The sequence below is a fragment of the Corvus kubaryi genome, unplaced genomic scaffold, assembly GCF_017639235.1.
Source record: "Corvus kubaryi isolate FWS band 111438036 unplaced genomic scaffold, C.kubaryi_AGA036_p1.0 37334, whole genome shotgun sequence".
NCBI classification, from domain to species: domain Eukaryota; kingdom Metazoa; phylum Chordata; class Aves; order Passeriformes; family Corvidae; genus Corvus; species Corvus kubaryi.
The window spans coordinates 19,071,927-19,089,887 of NW_024581108.1; the positions used below are offsets into that span (position 1 = coordinate 19,071,927).

General features: G+C 42.6%; 1 protein-coding gene across 1 annotated transcript in view; it reads right to left on the reverse strand.

Annotated features, from left to right (window-relative positions):
* AGBL4 (AGBL carboxypeptidase 4) overlaps positions 1 to 17,961 on the reverse strand; it is a 585,664-nt gene that overhangs the window by 141,060 nt on the left and 426,643 nt on the right. The window contains 1 exon segment of the mRNA XM_042030660.1: positions 6,617 to 6,728. Within this exon segment, the coding sequence (XP_041886594.1) occupies positions 6,617 to 6,728 (112 nt within the window).

Below are 17,961 nucleotides of genomic sequence, written 5' to 3' on the forward strand. Positions count from 1 at the left end.
AGAGAGAAGTGGTACAGGGCACTTCTGAAATACCAACAGAGTGGCAAAAACATGAACATTACCATAGAAAGAGGCCACAGGGCTATCACAGCTGAATACACACTGCATGAGCAGAGGTGATCCCTCTTCTAATTTCAGGAGGAGAGAAATAAGAGGCAGCATGTTGGCCATTCTGCCCAAGAAGAACTCAGAATAACATATACTATGTTATCCTGAGAATTGTTGGCAAAAGATGATGCCTGGCAATGGCTGTTTTGATGTCAGAGTGAAAACCAGCAGGTACAAATGACAACCCAGGATGTCTGAGGGACTCTCTGAGCATCACTTCCCAGGGGGTTGTTAAAATTCAATATCGAGTTAGAAATGATTATTCACTACTCTTGTGTTGTTTACCTGGGGAAGGAAGTGTAAGAGCTCTGCTAACAGCAAAATGGAGCCAGGTAGTGTGTGGTGCTACAGATCCCATTACCCTGAGTTAATCTGCTATGACTCCTCACACCAGATGACGCAGACCCCAGCTGATCTGTTTGGCTCCAAGTGAGTTCTGAGCAACACCAAACCCCAACCCACAGCCTCTCCAAACATTTATTAACATCCAAACTGGCTTCAGCTAGAATGAGCTTAAAATTTTTCAGTGAAATATATTCCAGTTTGTTGCTCCAATTTATAACAGGAGCAGGGGAGATGATGAGGGAAAAGAATTTTTGAAGAGAAAACAATGGCTTGCAGTCATTCAAATGTTAGATTAGAAAATGCTACTTGAGGGCTTATAGCATAAGAAGCCTAAGTGCACAATTTTGATGTGAAACCCTTGCAAAATCTGTTGTTCTACTTTACTTGTCAACTATCCTGCGTCACATTGATGGTAATACTAACAACATCATTTCACGAGATGAGTGGAAGCAGAGCCTCTAAGACTGACATAATTTGCAGGACTGACAAAGATAAAATTTATGTCACTCTCCAGCAAAGCACACACATCTTGGAGACCAGCTGCATTTTTCTAAATGTGTTGTCTGGTGAAGAATGTGGCACTGCCCAAGGCAGAGAGGATGTGAGGTCACTAAAGCAACCCTGCCATTGGGGATAGATGCAACCTGCAAAATATCAGGTACAGGATTCTAAGTCTATATTTTGTGACCTAGTTTTCCATAAAACCAGAATGCTTCTCTCAAAATATGACAGGGATACTAGAAAAAAAAAAAAAAATCCTGATTTGTTTCACTGCAAAAGTTGAGGACAGTGGAGAAAGTGAGGGGTTGGATGTGCTGCATGTGGAGCACTCCCACAACTCCACACTTGGACCATGGCTCCTGCACAATCACAACTATTCTCCTTGACAGTACAATCCAAATGGTGCTACTGGAGGCCTAGAAAAGATGCAGGCTGAACAACAGGATTGACAGTGCATGGCCTAAAGAGTGTCTGGAACAGAGCAGCACAAAGAGGGGCAGTGATGGAGGGCCTTGGTCAAGCATCAGCAGCCAAATTGCACCTTTGAAAGAGCTGGGAAGTGGTCTGGAGTGGTAAGAACACCTGCAACCTCCTGACAGCAAGGAAAACACAGAACCAGAATGGAAGAAACAGAAAACTGAGAGGAAGTGCATGAGCATGGGGGGCAAAGAGACTGTACTCCTTGGCAATGGGGAAATGTAGAGAAGCCACCTGGCTGGACAGGAGAGTCAGCTCTAACAAATTACAGATAGTCAGGGAGACGTGTTTCCCTTCATGGAGGAGCTCACCTGGTTCTCACACCACTCAGCCTTCAACCTCACCTGTTCTCTATTATCAGGGTTTATCAGCAACAAGCTGAAACTCAGAGATCAGGCCCTTTTCCCCAAAACAAGCTCCCTCTGCTGTCTTCCTGTAGAGTGAAGGTGCAGGATGTTCTGAGGGGAGGCAGCCCTAGGAGGACACCCATCAGCCTCTAAAGAAGGGCCTGGGGAGAGATGATAACACAGGTCCAGAGAACTGTACATTCAGTAACTTTGGAAGACGGTAAATAGATTCTCTTTCTGAAGAGGAACACAGTCATCTGCTGAAGAATCCAGTTATGTTAACTTACCAGGCTAATTCCCCTCTACTCTTACTTCTTGCCCACTCAAGCCTACTGGGATCAAAAGCTAGGCCTCCTCAGAGACAGGAAGATTGGAAAAATAATGATTTTGTTCAAGTCTGAGCCTCCACATGGAATCTTAAAAAACCTGCTCAAAAACATAAAAGGTGTCATTCACCCTTAAATACCACCCCCTCCCCATGCCTACAGTATTATGTTTACTCATCCTTTCTTATTATTAATTCTGTTGTCAGCAGATTCCCCTGAAGCCCACAGGCTCCTTCCCTCCCTCACTCCTGTCCACAGCAATAGCAGATTGCCATCCTCTATCAGCTAATTCATCAGCCCTTGCGGCAGATGTCTGTGTGGTGGATCTAAAGGTTCCAGCCCAGCAGATGACTCAGAGTTTAGCATGCTGGGGCTTTCATTTTGCATTGAATCAGAGAAAACTTTCACCCACAACAGTATTAAAAGTATTCAAGGGCTGCAATATCGAGCACTCCAAAGTCAGGGATGGATACAGAAAAGTCACTTATGCAGAAATAATTTAAATTTTAGTGTCTACGCACATGACAAAGGAGATGCTAATTAAGGAGCACATCCCAGGTACGTGGGGTTTTTGTGTTTTCTTTTCTTTTTTGGACAGGTCTCAGGCTCACTCAGGGGACAAGGTGAACAGCATCTAGCAAAGGAATCATTTGCTTGTAGGACTCCAGCTTCAATTCAACAGGAGGTGGAAAACAGGCAGAATAGAAGAAACACGATAGAAAGAAAATAAACTCCAATGTTGTAATGAGAGTGTCTGCATTTTCATTTGGGAGGGGCAAATTACTTGAAACAGATTCGTCCCAAATAGTCAGTCACTGCCTGTCCCTTGTCTCCTAGGTCCTAAGAGAACCAAATGACAGAAACAGTCTATCCCAATCTTCCTTGCAGAGGGAAGGGGTTGAAACAGCACAGTGAAGGTATCAATCTTTGCTGAATGACATGGAAGAAATCTGATTCCAGGCATCTTAAATCATCTACCACAACTGAGTAGGTACTTGTGATCATAACTATCTGTTTCCTATCCACACAAGAATGACACATTTGTCTCTCAGTGGGGCCACCCCCAAAAAATAATCCCCACGTGTGCAATGCTCCCTCAAGGCATGCTTGTGCTTGTTATCATGCACAAGCAGAAAGTTTTGGCCCCACATCTCAGCTGTTCGAATGGCTGATGTGAGCATGATTTAACATGCTCCAAACAAAAGTCAGCTGAGTTGGTTTAAACAATACATTCATGTTCTGAGATAATTCTGCTTCCTGCTCCAGCACAGACAGGAAAAACCATCAACTGTTTCAACAGGTATCATCTGGTAGAGTGGTGGGAAGGTGTTGCTCTTTCGCATATGGGCAGGGAAAGGTACTTGGGAACAGAAATATCCCCAGCCAACAGCACATGAGCTAGAAGAGTCTATCACTTCAGTCTCATCTGCAAGACTGGCACCACTAGAAACATCTGAGAATATCCCCTCACTCCATGTAGGTCAACACAATGACAGTGATCATCAGAGTTACTGTGTCAAATCAGTGACACAGAGATCAAATCTTCCTATCATTCTCTCATTTCTTGACCCATCCTTTCCTTCCTAAGGGTAATATGGTCCTTATGCAATTTGAAACACTTTAAAAATAAAATAAAACAAGCCCACTTTGTAAAACCCAGACGAACAGTGAACCACAAAGTACTTTGGATTATTTTTATACAGTAACTACAGCAAACACTCAGCCTTGGAACACTCAGTGCTGGAATCACTGTAGCTGCAGCATCGTGTGTGTGCCTCATACCCACTTCACTTATTTCTGTGTCACTCATCCTCCCTGCTCCAGAATGAACATTTTTTCAAAGGGAAGAGCTTATCTCCCATACTGCAGAGCAGAAGAAAAATCCTCCTATGCAGCAATATTTAAAACATGGTTTTATGGTCTTATGGCAGCTAATTTTCCTTAAGTGATTTAGGGGAATGAATGCATCTGAAAGTCCTGCACTGAGCTGTTCTGCAATGGCAACATGAAGCCAAACTTCCTCTGCTTTAAACAGTCCAGTCTTCTGTGGACAGCCCTTCGTGGCAGATCTTGTCTGCAATAGGAGAGATGAAGGTTATTTTTTTATTACATAATTTCTCAGAGAATTGGGTTTTGCATTTTATTTCATTTCATATTCCCCAGTGTGGGAAGACTTCAGGTGAGGAGAGGGGTGGCAGGACAGACGTTCAGATGTAAAATGCCTGATGTGACACAGATTGACCCCAGGCCTCCTGCAGCAGGTCACCTGTGCATGCAGCCAACCATCTATCATATATTACTCATCCGAAAGTAACACTCTACATCTGAAAAGCACCTAAAATTTTTAGCTGCCTGAAGGGATTTAAAGCCAGTTTTATTCTGGCATTCTGTCATAACTTAATAAAAGCAGTCACTGCTAAAGCAGGATGGTGCATGGACAGTCCCATGCCCTCTCTGTGAGGCAGCTGGCATGTCTCCCCCTGCACTTTGGATATGGTCTTTTCATACAAATATTACTGGGATCAGAGGGACCAAGAATCTGGTATTGCCTGAAAATAACAGTAAACCCATGTACTGCATTGCACTGCTGAGCATCCCTGGAACTGCCAGAAAGGCTGGTGTTGACAAGGGGATGATAAAACCAGACAAGGTTTTTTCAGTGGGTAGATAATTCACTAAGAAATGAAATTCTGAAGAGCAGCCTGAACTTTGTTGGTTCCCCAAAAAAAAAAAAAAAAGGGGAAAAAAGAGATTACTAAATAGTATTTTTAAAAAAAAATTCAATAACCTTGAAAATGAAACATTACACTTGTGTTTGAAAGGCTCCCCTTTCTTTCCCTCAGACAGAAATGAACTGGAACTGGTTCATCTCAGATTGATTACTGGGGAGAGTGGGAGACAGAAAGACAGAGGGAAAAAAGGATTTCCATTTCAGACCAGCTCCCACCCCACAGTTCTTTTGATTCTTCATTTTAGCCACCAAAGCAAATTAATTCATTCTTCATACATGGGGCAGATGGAAGCTACCATTTTCAAAGCTTCCTTAGAATGGGATGAAGCTGAAAAGAACTTTCCCCTACCTCCAAGAATAGCTTTATTTTACTGACAGAGGCTTTTAATAGTGCCAGGATTTGTTGCCTTACTGGCTACAAGCATTTCCCTACACCCAACTTCCTTGTAATGTTTAAAGACCTCTTCATTCCGGGAAAAAACCTCTTCTCAAAGCAGTCTGCATGCTCTCTCCATCATCTAGAAGGAAAACTGTCTTGCTTTTTGGAGTAGAAAACCCAGGAAAGACCAGGCTGGCTCCAAAGCTCCTTTCTGTGCCTTTCCATCATTCTCATCATCACTAAAAGAGCTTAGGAACCTTGGTCAGAGGCACAATGCACAGTGCAAGGTGCTGCAGAAACTGAATAGAAAGACAAATTCTGTGCCAAACAATTAGCAGTCTAAGAAAATATTTTTCATGCAATTGGATTCTACTCCATACATACATAAGGATCTTATCTATTAACCTATCTTTCTTGTACCTAAAACCTCCTCTGTACAGGTATTACTGCAGCTGGAAGATAAAAAGTCCAATTGAGATGCATTGGGAAAAGCAGGAGTTAAATTAAAGGCAGTCTTATCCTATACATGATGTAGTCGGGGGTAAGAATCCTCTTTCTTTATTAGCAAGGAAAACCAGGTCGTTTTTCACAGAAACAAAGAGGAAAGAAAGAAAGAAAAAAAAAAAACTAAAGGAAAAATTAGCAAAAGTTCAGGGAATTAGAGATTCCAATTCCCTCTCCACTGTGAGAAGCAAAAAGAGAGGACAAATACCAGAAATCCCATAATGAAAAAAATAATAATCTATAAAATCTCCTCTTATTTTTTGGTAGTGATTTTTTCCTACCCATCTCCATTTTTTTTCAGCAGTTTTCCTTAGGTGCCATGTTCAATAATCCTTCTGCGCTTTGATGTCAAACATTCAATAGCTGTCTGCCTCCCTCCCACTCCTCCATATTCTCCAGAATCCATCTCCGCTGATTAGCTAAGATTTCACCTTCAAGAACACCTCTGCTTCTCTGAGTGAGCATGAGTATGTGTTTATATAATATTTGCAAATATTCTCCCCCTCCTGCACTGCACACCACACAGCCACCCCTACCAGAGCCCCGGATTAAGCATCACTGCCATTCCCTAATTCAATTTAGGGGGCCTGCTGTTTGGAATCCAGCTCAGAGCATGAGAGCAGCTCGATTGAATTTAGGCCCTGCTTTCAGAATTATTTCATAGTTAATCTGAGCTGAACTTCATTTCACTTGCTTTCTCCACTTCTGATGCTTCCTGTGGCAAAAGGCACAACTGTTCCTTGATCTCCTGCAGTGGTGGGGGGAATGTTTGCTGACTTCCCCCTTATTTTGGTTTGCCACTGGGTTAAGAGTTGCTGGCATCCCACTGCACCCTGCAGCAAGAGAGGGTGGGTCCCTCAGCGCAAGGGGTGGCTCAGCAGCACCCATCCCCACTCACCGGGTTGTTGTACATGTCGATGATGAGCTCCTTCACTCCGTGCAGGGTGGGATGAGCCCACGGAGATGGATTTGCCCAGTGCCGGTTCAGGTCAAACCCCATCAGGGAGCACCTGCACACAGACACACACACAAAAAACAGACACAAAGGATTTACATGGGCTGCAGCCTCTCCTCGGATCAGCTGCAGAATTAGGAATATATTCTGCAGCTGAAGTAGTTAAATGTTATTCTCATGGGGGAAACAAAGCAAACACTCCCCTGAGGAAAGACAGCAGCAATGGCCCCTTTCAGAAATAACGTGACCAGCAGAATATCAACTGAAACAGCTTTGGTCATTCAGCCTTCTTCCCCTCCACAACCTGTGCTCACTGTATCCTTTGCCTTTTCCCAGCTTGGCAGGCTGGCCCTGGAACAGCCTTCCCTGACCTTGGAGGTTCCCTTCTCTTTGAAGCTGTGGCTGAGGGTCTGCAGCTATAAGGGTGATTCACACTCTGCACCACCAAGCTGGACCTTCAGCTTGTCCTCAGTCAGGCTTTGACTCAGCAAAGCTGTTCAGAGTATTGTAATCAATGGCCATTAAGTTTGTGCTTAAGGGATTTAAAGCATGAATGTCATTGTGCCACTAACCCAGGGCCTCGGTCTCTTCCCCTCCTGCAATTCCCTACACAAAAATTAGCCAACCAAATCACCAAGTTAAAATGCTTATTGGCCATCAAATCCTGCAGGCGTTGGAGCATGGATGCCACCTTGGCTTCTCCTTCCTGCCCTGACTCAGATCCCTCTCAGGACACTGTCCTGAATTGGATTCTGCTGCTCACAGCCCCATGGAGTAGTATCCAAATTCTTTGTGGGGCCCCACTGAAACTCAGGGGGCTGTTAACAGAGTAGACACTAAAACTGAAAATTTTAAATTTGAAAAATAAAAGGAAAAGCTGGAAGTGGCACAAGTAGGAAGACAGGGAAATCAGGTCCCTTGCCTCCTGCAGAGATCACCTAGACAATCTGTGGCTACTGATACATGCAAGAAGAGAATTCTGTCATCTCACACTGAGCTTGGGATGAGTTGGGTAGATTTTTGCTCAGAAATTCTGTGGAAGACCACACTAATAATAAAAGCCCAGGTAGAGATGCAACTTCCTCTACAGTTAAAACAAACAAACAAAAAAATCAACCTCGCTGCTAAGCCTTAAAGCTTCTTGAGAAAAGAAGAGCTTTCATTGATCCCATGTCTATTACAAGAATGTCTGTTCAGCCTTAATCTTTTAAACACACCTATGCAAACAATAGAGATTCACTCCAGCAGTGCTATCCTTTGGCAAAAAATTCTGAGAATCTGAAGACCCAAAACATAGGTTTAATTGGCAAAGAGAAAGGAAAATAAAATTAAGGGAGGTGAAATGCTTAAAAAAATGAGGGGATGAAACCAGAGGGTGAAATTAGTGTACAAACCTGATGAATAAATACTTTCCTATGAACCAAAGGATACAAAGTTAATGGGACATTTTCTTTTGTAAAAATTCTTATGGGTATCTAAGCAAGCAGGAGCTGCTTTGCTCCTTGGCTTTACACAAACCAACCATCAGCTCTGTGGGAGCTCAAACACCCAAGCGCCGCTCTGCAGCTCCATCACTGCTGACTTGGGTGGCTTGCTGGGGGAGAGAAGCCATCTCCTTGTCATGGTGCCACTTCTCTGCTTGTAAAGGAAACAGATGGATTTTTTTCTGGACACTCCAACAGCTACAATTCCACAGACAACTCTGAAAGTTGCTGCCATCCCACTCCGTGGCATATTGTTTCAGATTTCTCTCTCTCTTCTTTTTGTCTTGATGTAAACTCTCTACACTCAGCTCTACTAAATCCTATCTTCTTTTGAACTCATAGACATTAATAAAAACCAGAAGTAATTCCAGAGACGTAGGTGGAATTACACCGGGATAAAACTGGCAGAGGAGCAGAAGGAGAGGAATGAGTTTTTCATTTAATAAAAGCAGAAACTGTCATGAGTTTTACTGGATTTTGGCACAGTTCCCAAGAAAACAACATTCTTACTGTACTTTCTTAAGCGCTCAGAATTTGAACTTATATCTCTTTATATAGTTAATGTGTCACATTTACATTTTCTTTAATAATATTTAACAACAGAGAAAACGAGCATACTTTGATTCCATTATGTTCATCTTCAAAGCACATTGAAGTGGCCAGGCTAGAGAGCAACAGAAGCAAATTTTAAATTCAAACATGGACTGTCAATATTAAATTTGGGGTTTGGAACTTTTTAGATAACTTTATCTAAGTCATCCCCATGGGGAAAAGAAGTAAGCAATACCTAATTTTTGTAAGATCCTAAATAAGGCATTGTAATTTGGATGTGTTGGAAATGTCTGGTAAAAGATGAAACTCATAGTTCATTTAAAGCAACAAGAACAGTTAAAAATAGTTGTCTTTACTTGAAAAGACTTTACAAACAGAAGGAAGCAATGCTTAGAAAACAAGTTATTCATTTGGGAAGCTCCTCTGAGCTCAATTTAATAGGAATCCAAACTAATTTCCAAATATCATTTAGCTAGTCTTTGATGTGGTATATCACATATTTATCAATGTAACAACAATTAATTAAGTTTCTGATGTAGGCATTACTATTTCTTTCCAGTCTGGAAACAGCATAATATTTTCTCCCCCCTTCCAGTTTTCAAGTCTTTTTTCTTTCCTTTTTGCCTAAAGACAAATTTGTATCTACCACATTCTCTCTTTATTCATCTGCTGCAAACTTGTGGCCTCTCTAAGGAAACATCAAGTTGTGTTCCTTGGTACTTCAGATTTGATTATTGACTCTGTTACATGTAGAACTGTCTCCCACAGCTCACATATATCAGGACATGACCAAAACATACGGCAAGAGTCTCCCACGTGCCCATTACAGACCCTGCATTCATTTTATTATCTTGCTCCCAGCTGATGTGATCTCCCTCATGGCTGATGCCTCCAGTGCAAGAGCAGGATAACTTAAAAATTGCATCTTGCACTGCTTTTTAATTCATCCTCCTAGCCTTAAACCAGCTAATTTCTGGAAGACTTTGCTGCTTAACTGCTTGCTGCTTCAAACACTGGGTAGGCAAAGTAGAAACATAGGTATGCTCTGGAAACAGCAGCTCTATGGTGGGAAAAAAGTGTGTTCTAATATAGTACATAACCTCTCAATATTTGAGACCAGCTCTTTTACTCAGACTGCAATTGTCGTCATTGGCTTCAATGCAGTTCCTCACACGGCTGTAAGTGTTTAGAAAGTGCCTCCAAATCTGCCCTGTACAGATGAGATTTATTTTGTGCTGTAAATAAACCAATGTGTTCAGCACAAAATTAACAAGAGGGGAAAAAAGCCCCCTAAATTATATCAAAGAACTGCTTAAGGATGATCTTAGGAAGGGAACACAGAAGACAGAAAATCAGGAGACATTACAGACTCCAAGAGTTGCAAGGGAAGACAAGAGCAGCTTCAGAATTAGTGAGGGTTGGGGCAAGGGCACTGGAGGATATCCCATTCCATGAGTCTCAGTGACCATGCCCATGGATGCTCTTATGAATGTGGCAGGTCACAGTGTCACAGAGCCCAGTGAGAACGGTGTGCTGGCACAGACTCTCCCAGGTTAGAAAAAAGCATAGCCAGAACAGGTGAGCTACAAGCAAAATAGCAACCTGCTACTATTACCTGGTTGTGGTCTTCATTCCCACTGTGAAAACCTGGGCTTTGGTCACACAGTCACTGCAGCCACAAGAAATGGCATGCATGTAATTTAAAGCATTTAAGCTGTTAACCATTGTTCGAATTTTGGATTATGCTTGCTATAGTTTGCTAGATATACAGACCACATACTGTGTTTCTGCTTCGTGACTGAATGTTCATTTAAATCAGGTTCTGAGAATATTCTTGTTGAATTAGAATTTGTGTTTCACCAACGTTTTCCAGCCTTTTTCTAAAATTTCTGCTTTCTGTAAGTAGATAAATTTATTACAGTGTTTATAAATTTACATAAACACAGTGCAAATTCAGTCAAAGCAAATGAGTTTCAAAATTGCACTGGAAACTGAAACATTTTGCAGTATTCATCCCTCCCTACTTGGGAGGCAGCCAGATCTCAAGAGGTTACCAGCTCAACTCAGTAAAACCAAAGATGTTCAGACCAGCACCCAGCTTGCTGGGCAGTCCTCTGGACAGAACCCCTTTGCCTCTGGGACTGAACTCATCACTGCTTTTAAGGATTTCTTTTGCAGCTGCTTTAGTGACAACATCCTGAGGAAGCATTTGGTACCAAGGCCCATGCTGGGTTTATTTTTCAGGCCTTTTTCCTGTTCTCTCAGGTTGTGCCTCTTCTTTCTGGAATCTCCAAGTTATAGAAACCTACAGGAGCTCTACCTTCCCTTACCTTCAATTCTCCCTGCCCTGCTCGTTTTTCCTACCATTTGAGTCTAAGTCTCTTCCTAACAGACCCATTTCCACAAGGTGAGATATGGAGAATAATGGAGGAAAGGAGGTAAAGAAATCCTTTTTCACACCATGTGATTTATTACAAAGAGAACTCTGCACCCTTCCCTTCAGCTTTGTGAGGCTGCGTTGGTTCATTGGATCAGCACCAGGTGAATCTCCAGATAATCTCCACACACAAAGCCAGGGAGTTCCAACCCACAAATGGCACTATCAACAGGGTTAGGATTTGAAATTGAAAAGGTAGTGGGGAAGGGGGAGCACTCCCCTTTTTTCCCCCCCTCTCAGGCCCATTGCAGTGAGAGGGGAGACAGAGGGTAATTGGTCTCTCTTGCTGCCCTTCCTCGAAGGCAGAGCTGTAGCAGGGACTGCCATGAGGCTGCAGCGGCACGGAGGAGGAGCAGGTGTGTGGCAGGAGGGAGCAAAGACAAGGGCAACACGCAGAAAACTTGCTTCTTTTCATAAATATCATTTCAAAACTGATATATTCACGGCATTTTACAAATCAGCTCCACACCTGCCAGGGAAGTCAGGTCTTCATTAGTGTGCATATCACCGTTTGGGTGCTTGGGGTTTGAGATTTATGCATTTGCCTATTATTCATTAAAATAGATTCATTCAAGCCCACATATTCTAAAGCAATTAGGTAGCAAGACATCCTAATGCTCCAGCTACAGAGAACCCCTGCTCTCAAAACTCTCTCCTCCTCCTCGGCTTTCTGCATTTTTAATTTAGAGCTCTGGAAACCTTCACAAAGGCTATTTAACAGAACCACTGCAGTGTGCTCCAGGCAGAGCGGGCTGGCCATGCAGAGACCAGCATTAGCTCCCAGAGACCACATGGTGGAGTAGATGTTTGCAGAATGAGCACTGCCTGCTGTACTGGCATAATTTTAAATCGTACATGACGGTTAAAGATGTGTTTCTCCATTTTCTGTGTAAACAATGTTAAATAAGAATAAACACAAAGGGATATTTTCTCCTTCTGATGAATACAAGCATTTCTCAGGGCTGGTAATAGGTGTCACAGGCGTACACACCAAGGGAGACATGCATTCCCTCCTGACATGGGCACACTCTGATCTTCAGGATATATCTCAATTCTTGTATTAACTCTCCCTACACAACCCAGGTCCTCAGTGATGCCAGAAGGATTCCTGGGCACAAAGCAGCACGCTGGAAATAAAACCCCATCCTGCAGATAGGAGAACTCCACCCTGTGAGTGTGCCTGGGGTGTCAGAGGGTAAGATCCCCTCACTAGTGCAGCTGACCCCTGCATCTATGACAGGACTCACCCCCTCTCTGCATATTTTCATATCTGCATTGTGCCCAGCCCAATTTTCAGTGGGACAGGGTTTCCAGCACCTCCCCTGGGATGCAAGCACAGTTTAGCAAAGCTCTCCCACAGGAAGAGCCTGTCCCCATGTGTGCATCTCTCCAAATGAACCCTGCGGGAGCAGGTCCCATCTGTCCTGCCCCAGGAAAGCTTTCTCAGACTCCTGCTCCCAGCTGGATCTGAGTCACTGCCACGCCAATCTTGGGCTCTCAGGTATTTTAAACAAGTTACTGGTAACACCTACAGTGCTTCCATTTTAAAGCCTGATTCATTGTTTGGCCTTTTCAAAACCAAACACATCACTGACTTAATGACACAGGAGACAGGGGTTTTTTTCCAACTTTTGGATCCCAAAATATTTCCACTGTAGGCCCTTCAGAAATCTCACATATGTAGCCTATAATGCAGTATTATATAAACTTTCTTTTCTGATGCGGTCCAAAAGCCACCTGCTCATGGATCACAAGCTGCAAACCACTGAGAAAGAGAATTTTATCATGTGCCTAATTTACTGGACTCCCACCCTGTCAACAAGTCAAACTCCTCTAGGCCCTCCTGCCCAATCTACTTGACACTTCCCCACAATGCTCTAATTCTGTTTCCTAACAAATGTTTCCCTTCAGATAAGCAACCCTTTTTTAAACCATTTGTATTTTTTTTTGGTCTGTCTATATTCCTGGAGGGCAGGTTGGGTGGAAATAAGTGTTTCATCATCACAGTGTTCACAGAAAGCAGCTACTACACATGTAAGTGTTTCTGAAGACGTGGCTCCTCTTGAATTATGCTTTTGTTCCCACTTCTGTCCTGCCTCAGACTGTGCAAATAGTCAGACACACAGCCCATCTGAAAATAATTAGTGGATACTCCAGCTGTTGTAGGATGATATTCCTGCATATTACAACATATTTCCCATACTGCCTGGCACACAAATCTGGAATTCTGCTCATGTTTAGGAAAGAGGAAAGACACATCATGTTCCCTCTGTAGACCAGCATTATAGGAACACCCCCCAAAAAATGGTTCAGCTCTTACTACCAGACCCATTACACACAGAGAGTTGCACTCAAAGGAGCCACCCTTAACGTCACAATGCTGAGCTCTTAAAAGTTTGGATGCACAGGTACACACAGCCTTCCTTCAGCCCTGTGCTTGTCATTATTGTGACACAGCCTTTAACTGCAGGAGCACGGGGTGCTTTTCCACAGACTCTCTTTATTCTGTGCACAGGACCTGCACTGTTCATTAATGAGTGGACTATTCAATATTTTGGCTTTTCCTTATTGTTCAGTATGCAATGCTAGGCTCCTTCTTACTCAAAGCCTGCTCCAAGGACAGAGCTATTCAGTTCTTCGTGGCTTTTCTAAAGTGCTCAGCACTGCAGGAGACAACTGCTTTATGAGCACTGATGGACTAATTTTCCCAACAGAACTGGTACAAGAGGCGACCACATTGTCCTCAATTCATAAAAGAGCAATTGGGACAAAAATTGGCTTACATAAGAGACAGCCACTAATTTGAACCTTCTATCTGAGACGCCTAGGACAGGGCTTTTGTTTAAGAGGACTTGGGTTTACATAGCATGTTACATGTCCAGCATCCAGCTCTGATTTGAGCTGAGGCTGATTGTACTCAAGGCTTCTCCAAATCTGACAAAAAATGGCAATGTGAGTGGACAGAATATTAGAAACATCCAAGTTTGCGGAATTAGAGCAGTCAGAGATTACTATAAAATGGTGAGACATTACTGGATCACAAATGAGTCTTGGGTGGGCTTCAGTTATACCCTAATTCAGCCATTTTTCTTGGTTTTATATCCTGATACTGCTGCATTCAGCTGTGTCTGAAAATCTGCTCTAATGTGTGGTGTTTGGGGTCAGAACTGTACCTGATATTGCCTTTACTCTCCTGAATAAAATGAAATTATTACTTTGCTACGTTACAGCATACCAGACTATTTCCACTCAGGACATGCTGCACACACATCCTCATTAGGCCATGCCAGAACTCAGCCAGAAATCGTCTACCTCCATCATCACAAAGGCCTTTTCCTCTTGGATATCCTGGAGGAAGGGTTTGACCTGACACCAAAACTGCCAAGAAGGTGTGTGCTGGCACCCAGGGAAGCAGCACAGGACTGCCAAACTGTTGGCTGAACCCTAACAAGCGGAGTTTAACCAGAGCATGGCTGCAGACTCCCTTTTATAATGTTTGCTAACGGGCTCTGACACACTCAGGTATTTCTCACTCCCATACTGAACCAGAATATTAATTGTACTCCTGCATAGCCTTGCTGCATCTACAAATTATTCAGCTTGAAAATGACGTTTTGCATCTATAAGGACACATTTATCTTGGGTTGGTGGGAGGGAAGGCCCTTTTTACTGTCCCTGCACTCCCATACACACGCTCTGCAAGCAGCCTACTGCTGCTCCATCAGATAGCATGTGTAAATGTCATCAGAAGTTAAAGGCAGGGACATGTCCATTAGCCAGACACTCCCTTTACCATAACTAATTGAAAGTTTTACAGCTGCATGCAAAGCCCTGAACAAAACCCCAGGTGCTGCAATACAGGAGGGGGGCAAGTGGCACAATGGTTCACTTAGGGGGACATCATGAGGCTGCCATGTCATTGCCTCTTATTGAACCTAGGTCTAAACTGCAATGCCTCAGTTCTTCACTTGTAAAAATAATTATAAACTCTCCATGGTGTTTCGAGAGGAAATACATGAAGGAGTTTAAAGTACTTTGGTGCTACAATGATGGGAACACATTAGGTTCTACAGATGGAGATTAAGTGATTTATGGAATCAAGGAAAGGATTTCTGACAGACCCTGAATTTTGTTGAGGTTCATTTTCAACAAGATTGCACAAGTTTGTGCTTAACAAACAATCCTGCAATGCCTATAAGAGCATATAAGATAAGATAAGATACCCCAGTCCATTTTCTGAGAAACATTCTCTAAGTGTTTGGGTGGAGAAGAGGGATTGTGTAGGGTTGTGCTATTATATCAGAGAACATTTCCTCCTGTTTCTTCTACTCCCAACCCCCTGTAACTAAAGACATTTTCCTCTCAAATCTGTCTTTACTCTCACTTTAAATTTCAAGGTTATCTGGCCCACTGGGTGTGTTACATATTGCTGTCTAATTAAAGAGAGAAGATTAACCTTATTCTATTAGATTATTTTAACACCTGCCAGGTGACTACTCTGTGTTAGCAAAGGCACAATGTGGCCAAGCCAGTTAAAAAAAAAAAAACAACAAACCAACAACCAAAAAATCTAAACCCAAACAAAAAACCACATCAAAACCTTCATATTATTTCATCTTTGGAAAGTCCACCAGAAAGTGAGAATATTGCAAATGTTCTTCCCAGAATCACTACTATAACTACTAACAAACATTTCACAGCAGAAATAATACCAGTGTCTTGTTTGCTGCCTAACATTTCAGAAAATGGCAAAAAAGCTGTAAAGCCCTGATCTGTCTCTGATTGCAATCAATAAAAATCCCAGATGCTTTAGAAGGGAGTAAAATCAGGCTCAGATCTTTCCCAATCACTTGTTAATTTAAAGGGCAGAGTTTTTCCACCTGAGCTTCACTGTGTGATGTTGCCATAGCCCAAACAACACAGAGAATGAGGAACTATTTGACAGTGTGGTGGTCTCTGGTCCATTTCCAATTCCTACATCAAATCACTTAGGCTTTCAATTTTCCACCGTTTCCACAGCAGTTGGGCACACTGCACACCCCAGAGGGGAAGCTACGTGGCAAAGAGACATTTCTCATCGTCCTCCATGACATCATCTCCTCTTCCTAACCCAAAGGCAAGAGTGAGGGAATTTGGTGCCATCCCATGGGACATGGGTCAGCTGTCTGATTTGGATGCTTGTTGGATGCAGAAGAATGGGAATGTAAAGCACTCCAAGTGTGGCTTCCATCAATCACTGCGACGCACCAGAGGAATGTGATTTGATAACAAGCCAAGCTGAAACTACACATTTTGGTTCCAGAGCACTGAAAGACCTCATTGCAATGAATAATGGTGCAATGATAGATTAGTTTGAGAATTCTGATGAGAATGTTAAAGCCGAAAAATTCAAACCTTCAGGGATTTGGAGCATTTTCTTCTTTTTTTTGGTATCTCTCTAAAATAGAACCAAATGGGGGTAAAATTTGTCAGAAAAATGTATTGTTATACTCTTTTCTGAGATGTATAGAAAAATGCAACAAAATTACTGAAGGCATGTAACAGCTGAAGAAAAGAGGTGAGGATGAAACACCAGGGCAAACTAAATCTTTTGGCAATTGTTATACAGAACGACCTGGAAAGAGTTCAGGTGGAAGCTGATCATGGAGTGATTTGGGTTGGAAGATACCTTAAAGACCATTTAGTTCCAACCCCCTGTCAGGGGAAGGGACACCCCTCACTAGATCAGGTTCCTCAAAGCTCCATCCAGCCTGGCCTTGAGCACTTTCAGGGATGGGGCATCCACGGCTTTCAATCTCCACTGAAAAGGTTATGTAATGAAGTCAATTTTAATTAGGCAACACAGAACTCAAATGAGAGGGAAAACCTCCCACATTATTACTTTTTATCCATGGAGATTTTCATATCTCATCTGTAAAAAGCCCTAAGTAACCAACACAACACTGAAGTTAGCCCTGCTTTGAGAAGGGACTGAAGCCCTCCAGAGGGCTGCATTAAACACCCTTTCTTTGTAATTCTGTGAAAGTCTAAGGCACAGGGAAAGTTTCACTTGCTGCTCATACCTCAGTGGACACCAGAGAACCCTGCTGTGGGACAGGCGACTTCACAGGCTCACAGAATTACTTATTTCTCTTTCTGCATATTTGCAGCCTCACACAGTTCAGCACCCTTGAGATAAAATCCTACAGCAAAAATGTACCATGAATGAGAACATATATGAATGGGAAGCGGAGGAGCAAACAAATTTCAATTTCAAGCTTTCATGGCTTAGCATAAACAAACATGAAACAATTCATCCTCAAAATATAACAGTGGGAGGGGGATACTGACAGTGTCCTCAAGACACACAGGGAGACTGAGAACTAGGGAGCCTGGAGCGAAGACAACATTTCAAAAACTGTTTAAAGCCTTGGGAAAGTTCGAAGCAAAGATGGAACTTTCCTGATTCATTCAGTGGGTCTGCAAAAACAATTCTCTTCATCCACTGCCACCCCCCAGATTGTCAAAAAAAAAAAAAGCCAGCTCTGTCAAATGTTGTTTTCTTCTTAACAAAAATGAGCTTTTAAAACCTCTGTCAAAATTTGGAATGGGTGAATAGATTTTGGAAAAATAAGAACAGTCTAATAACTTTCTAGAGAAAGATGCAGAAATAGCTTCTAAAGAACTCACACTGAGCTAAGTCTCTTTATGAGCCTGCAAAGTCTATTTGAATTTTATATTTCCCCTCTTTTATTTTTCATAAATTCATCCTCTGCCTGCATCCAAGCTGATATGGGACTAAAAACACTCCTCTGAGATGGTGCCCCATTTCTATA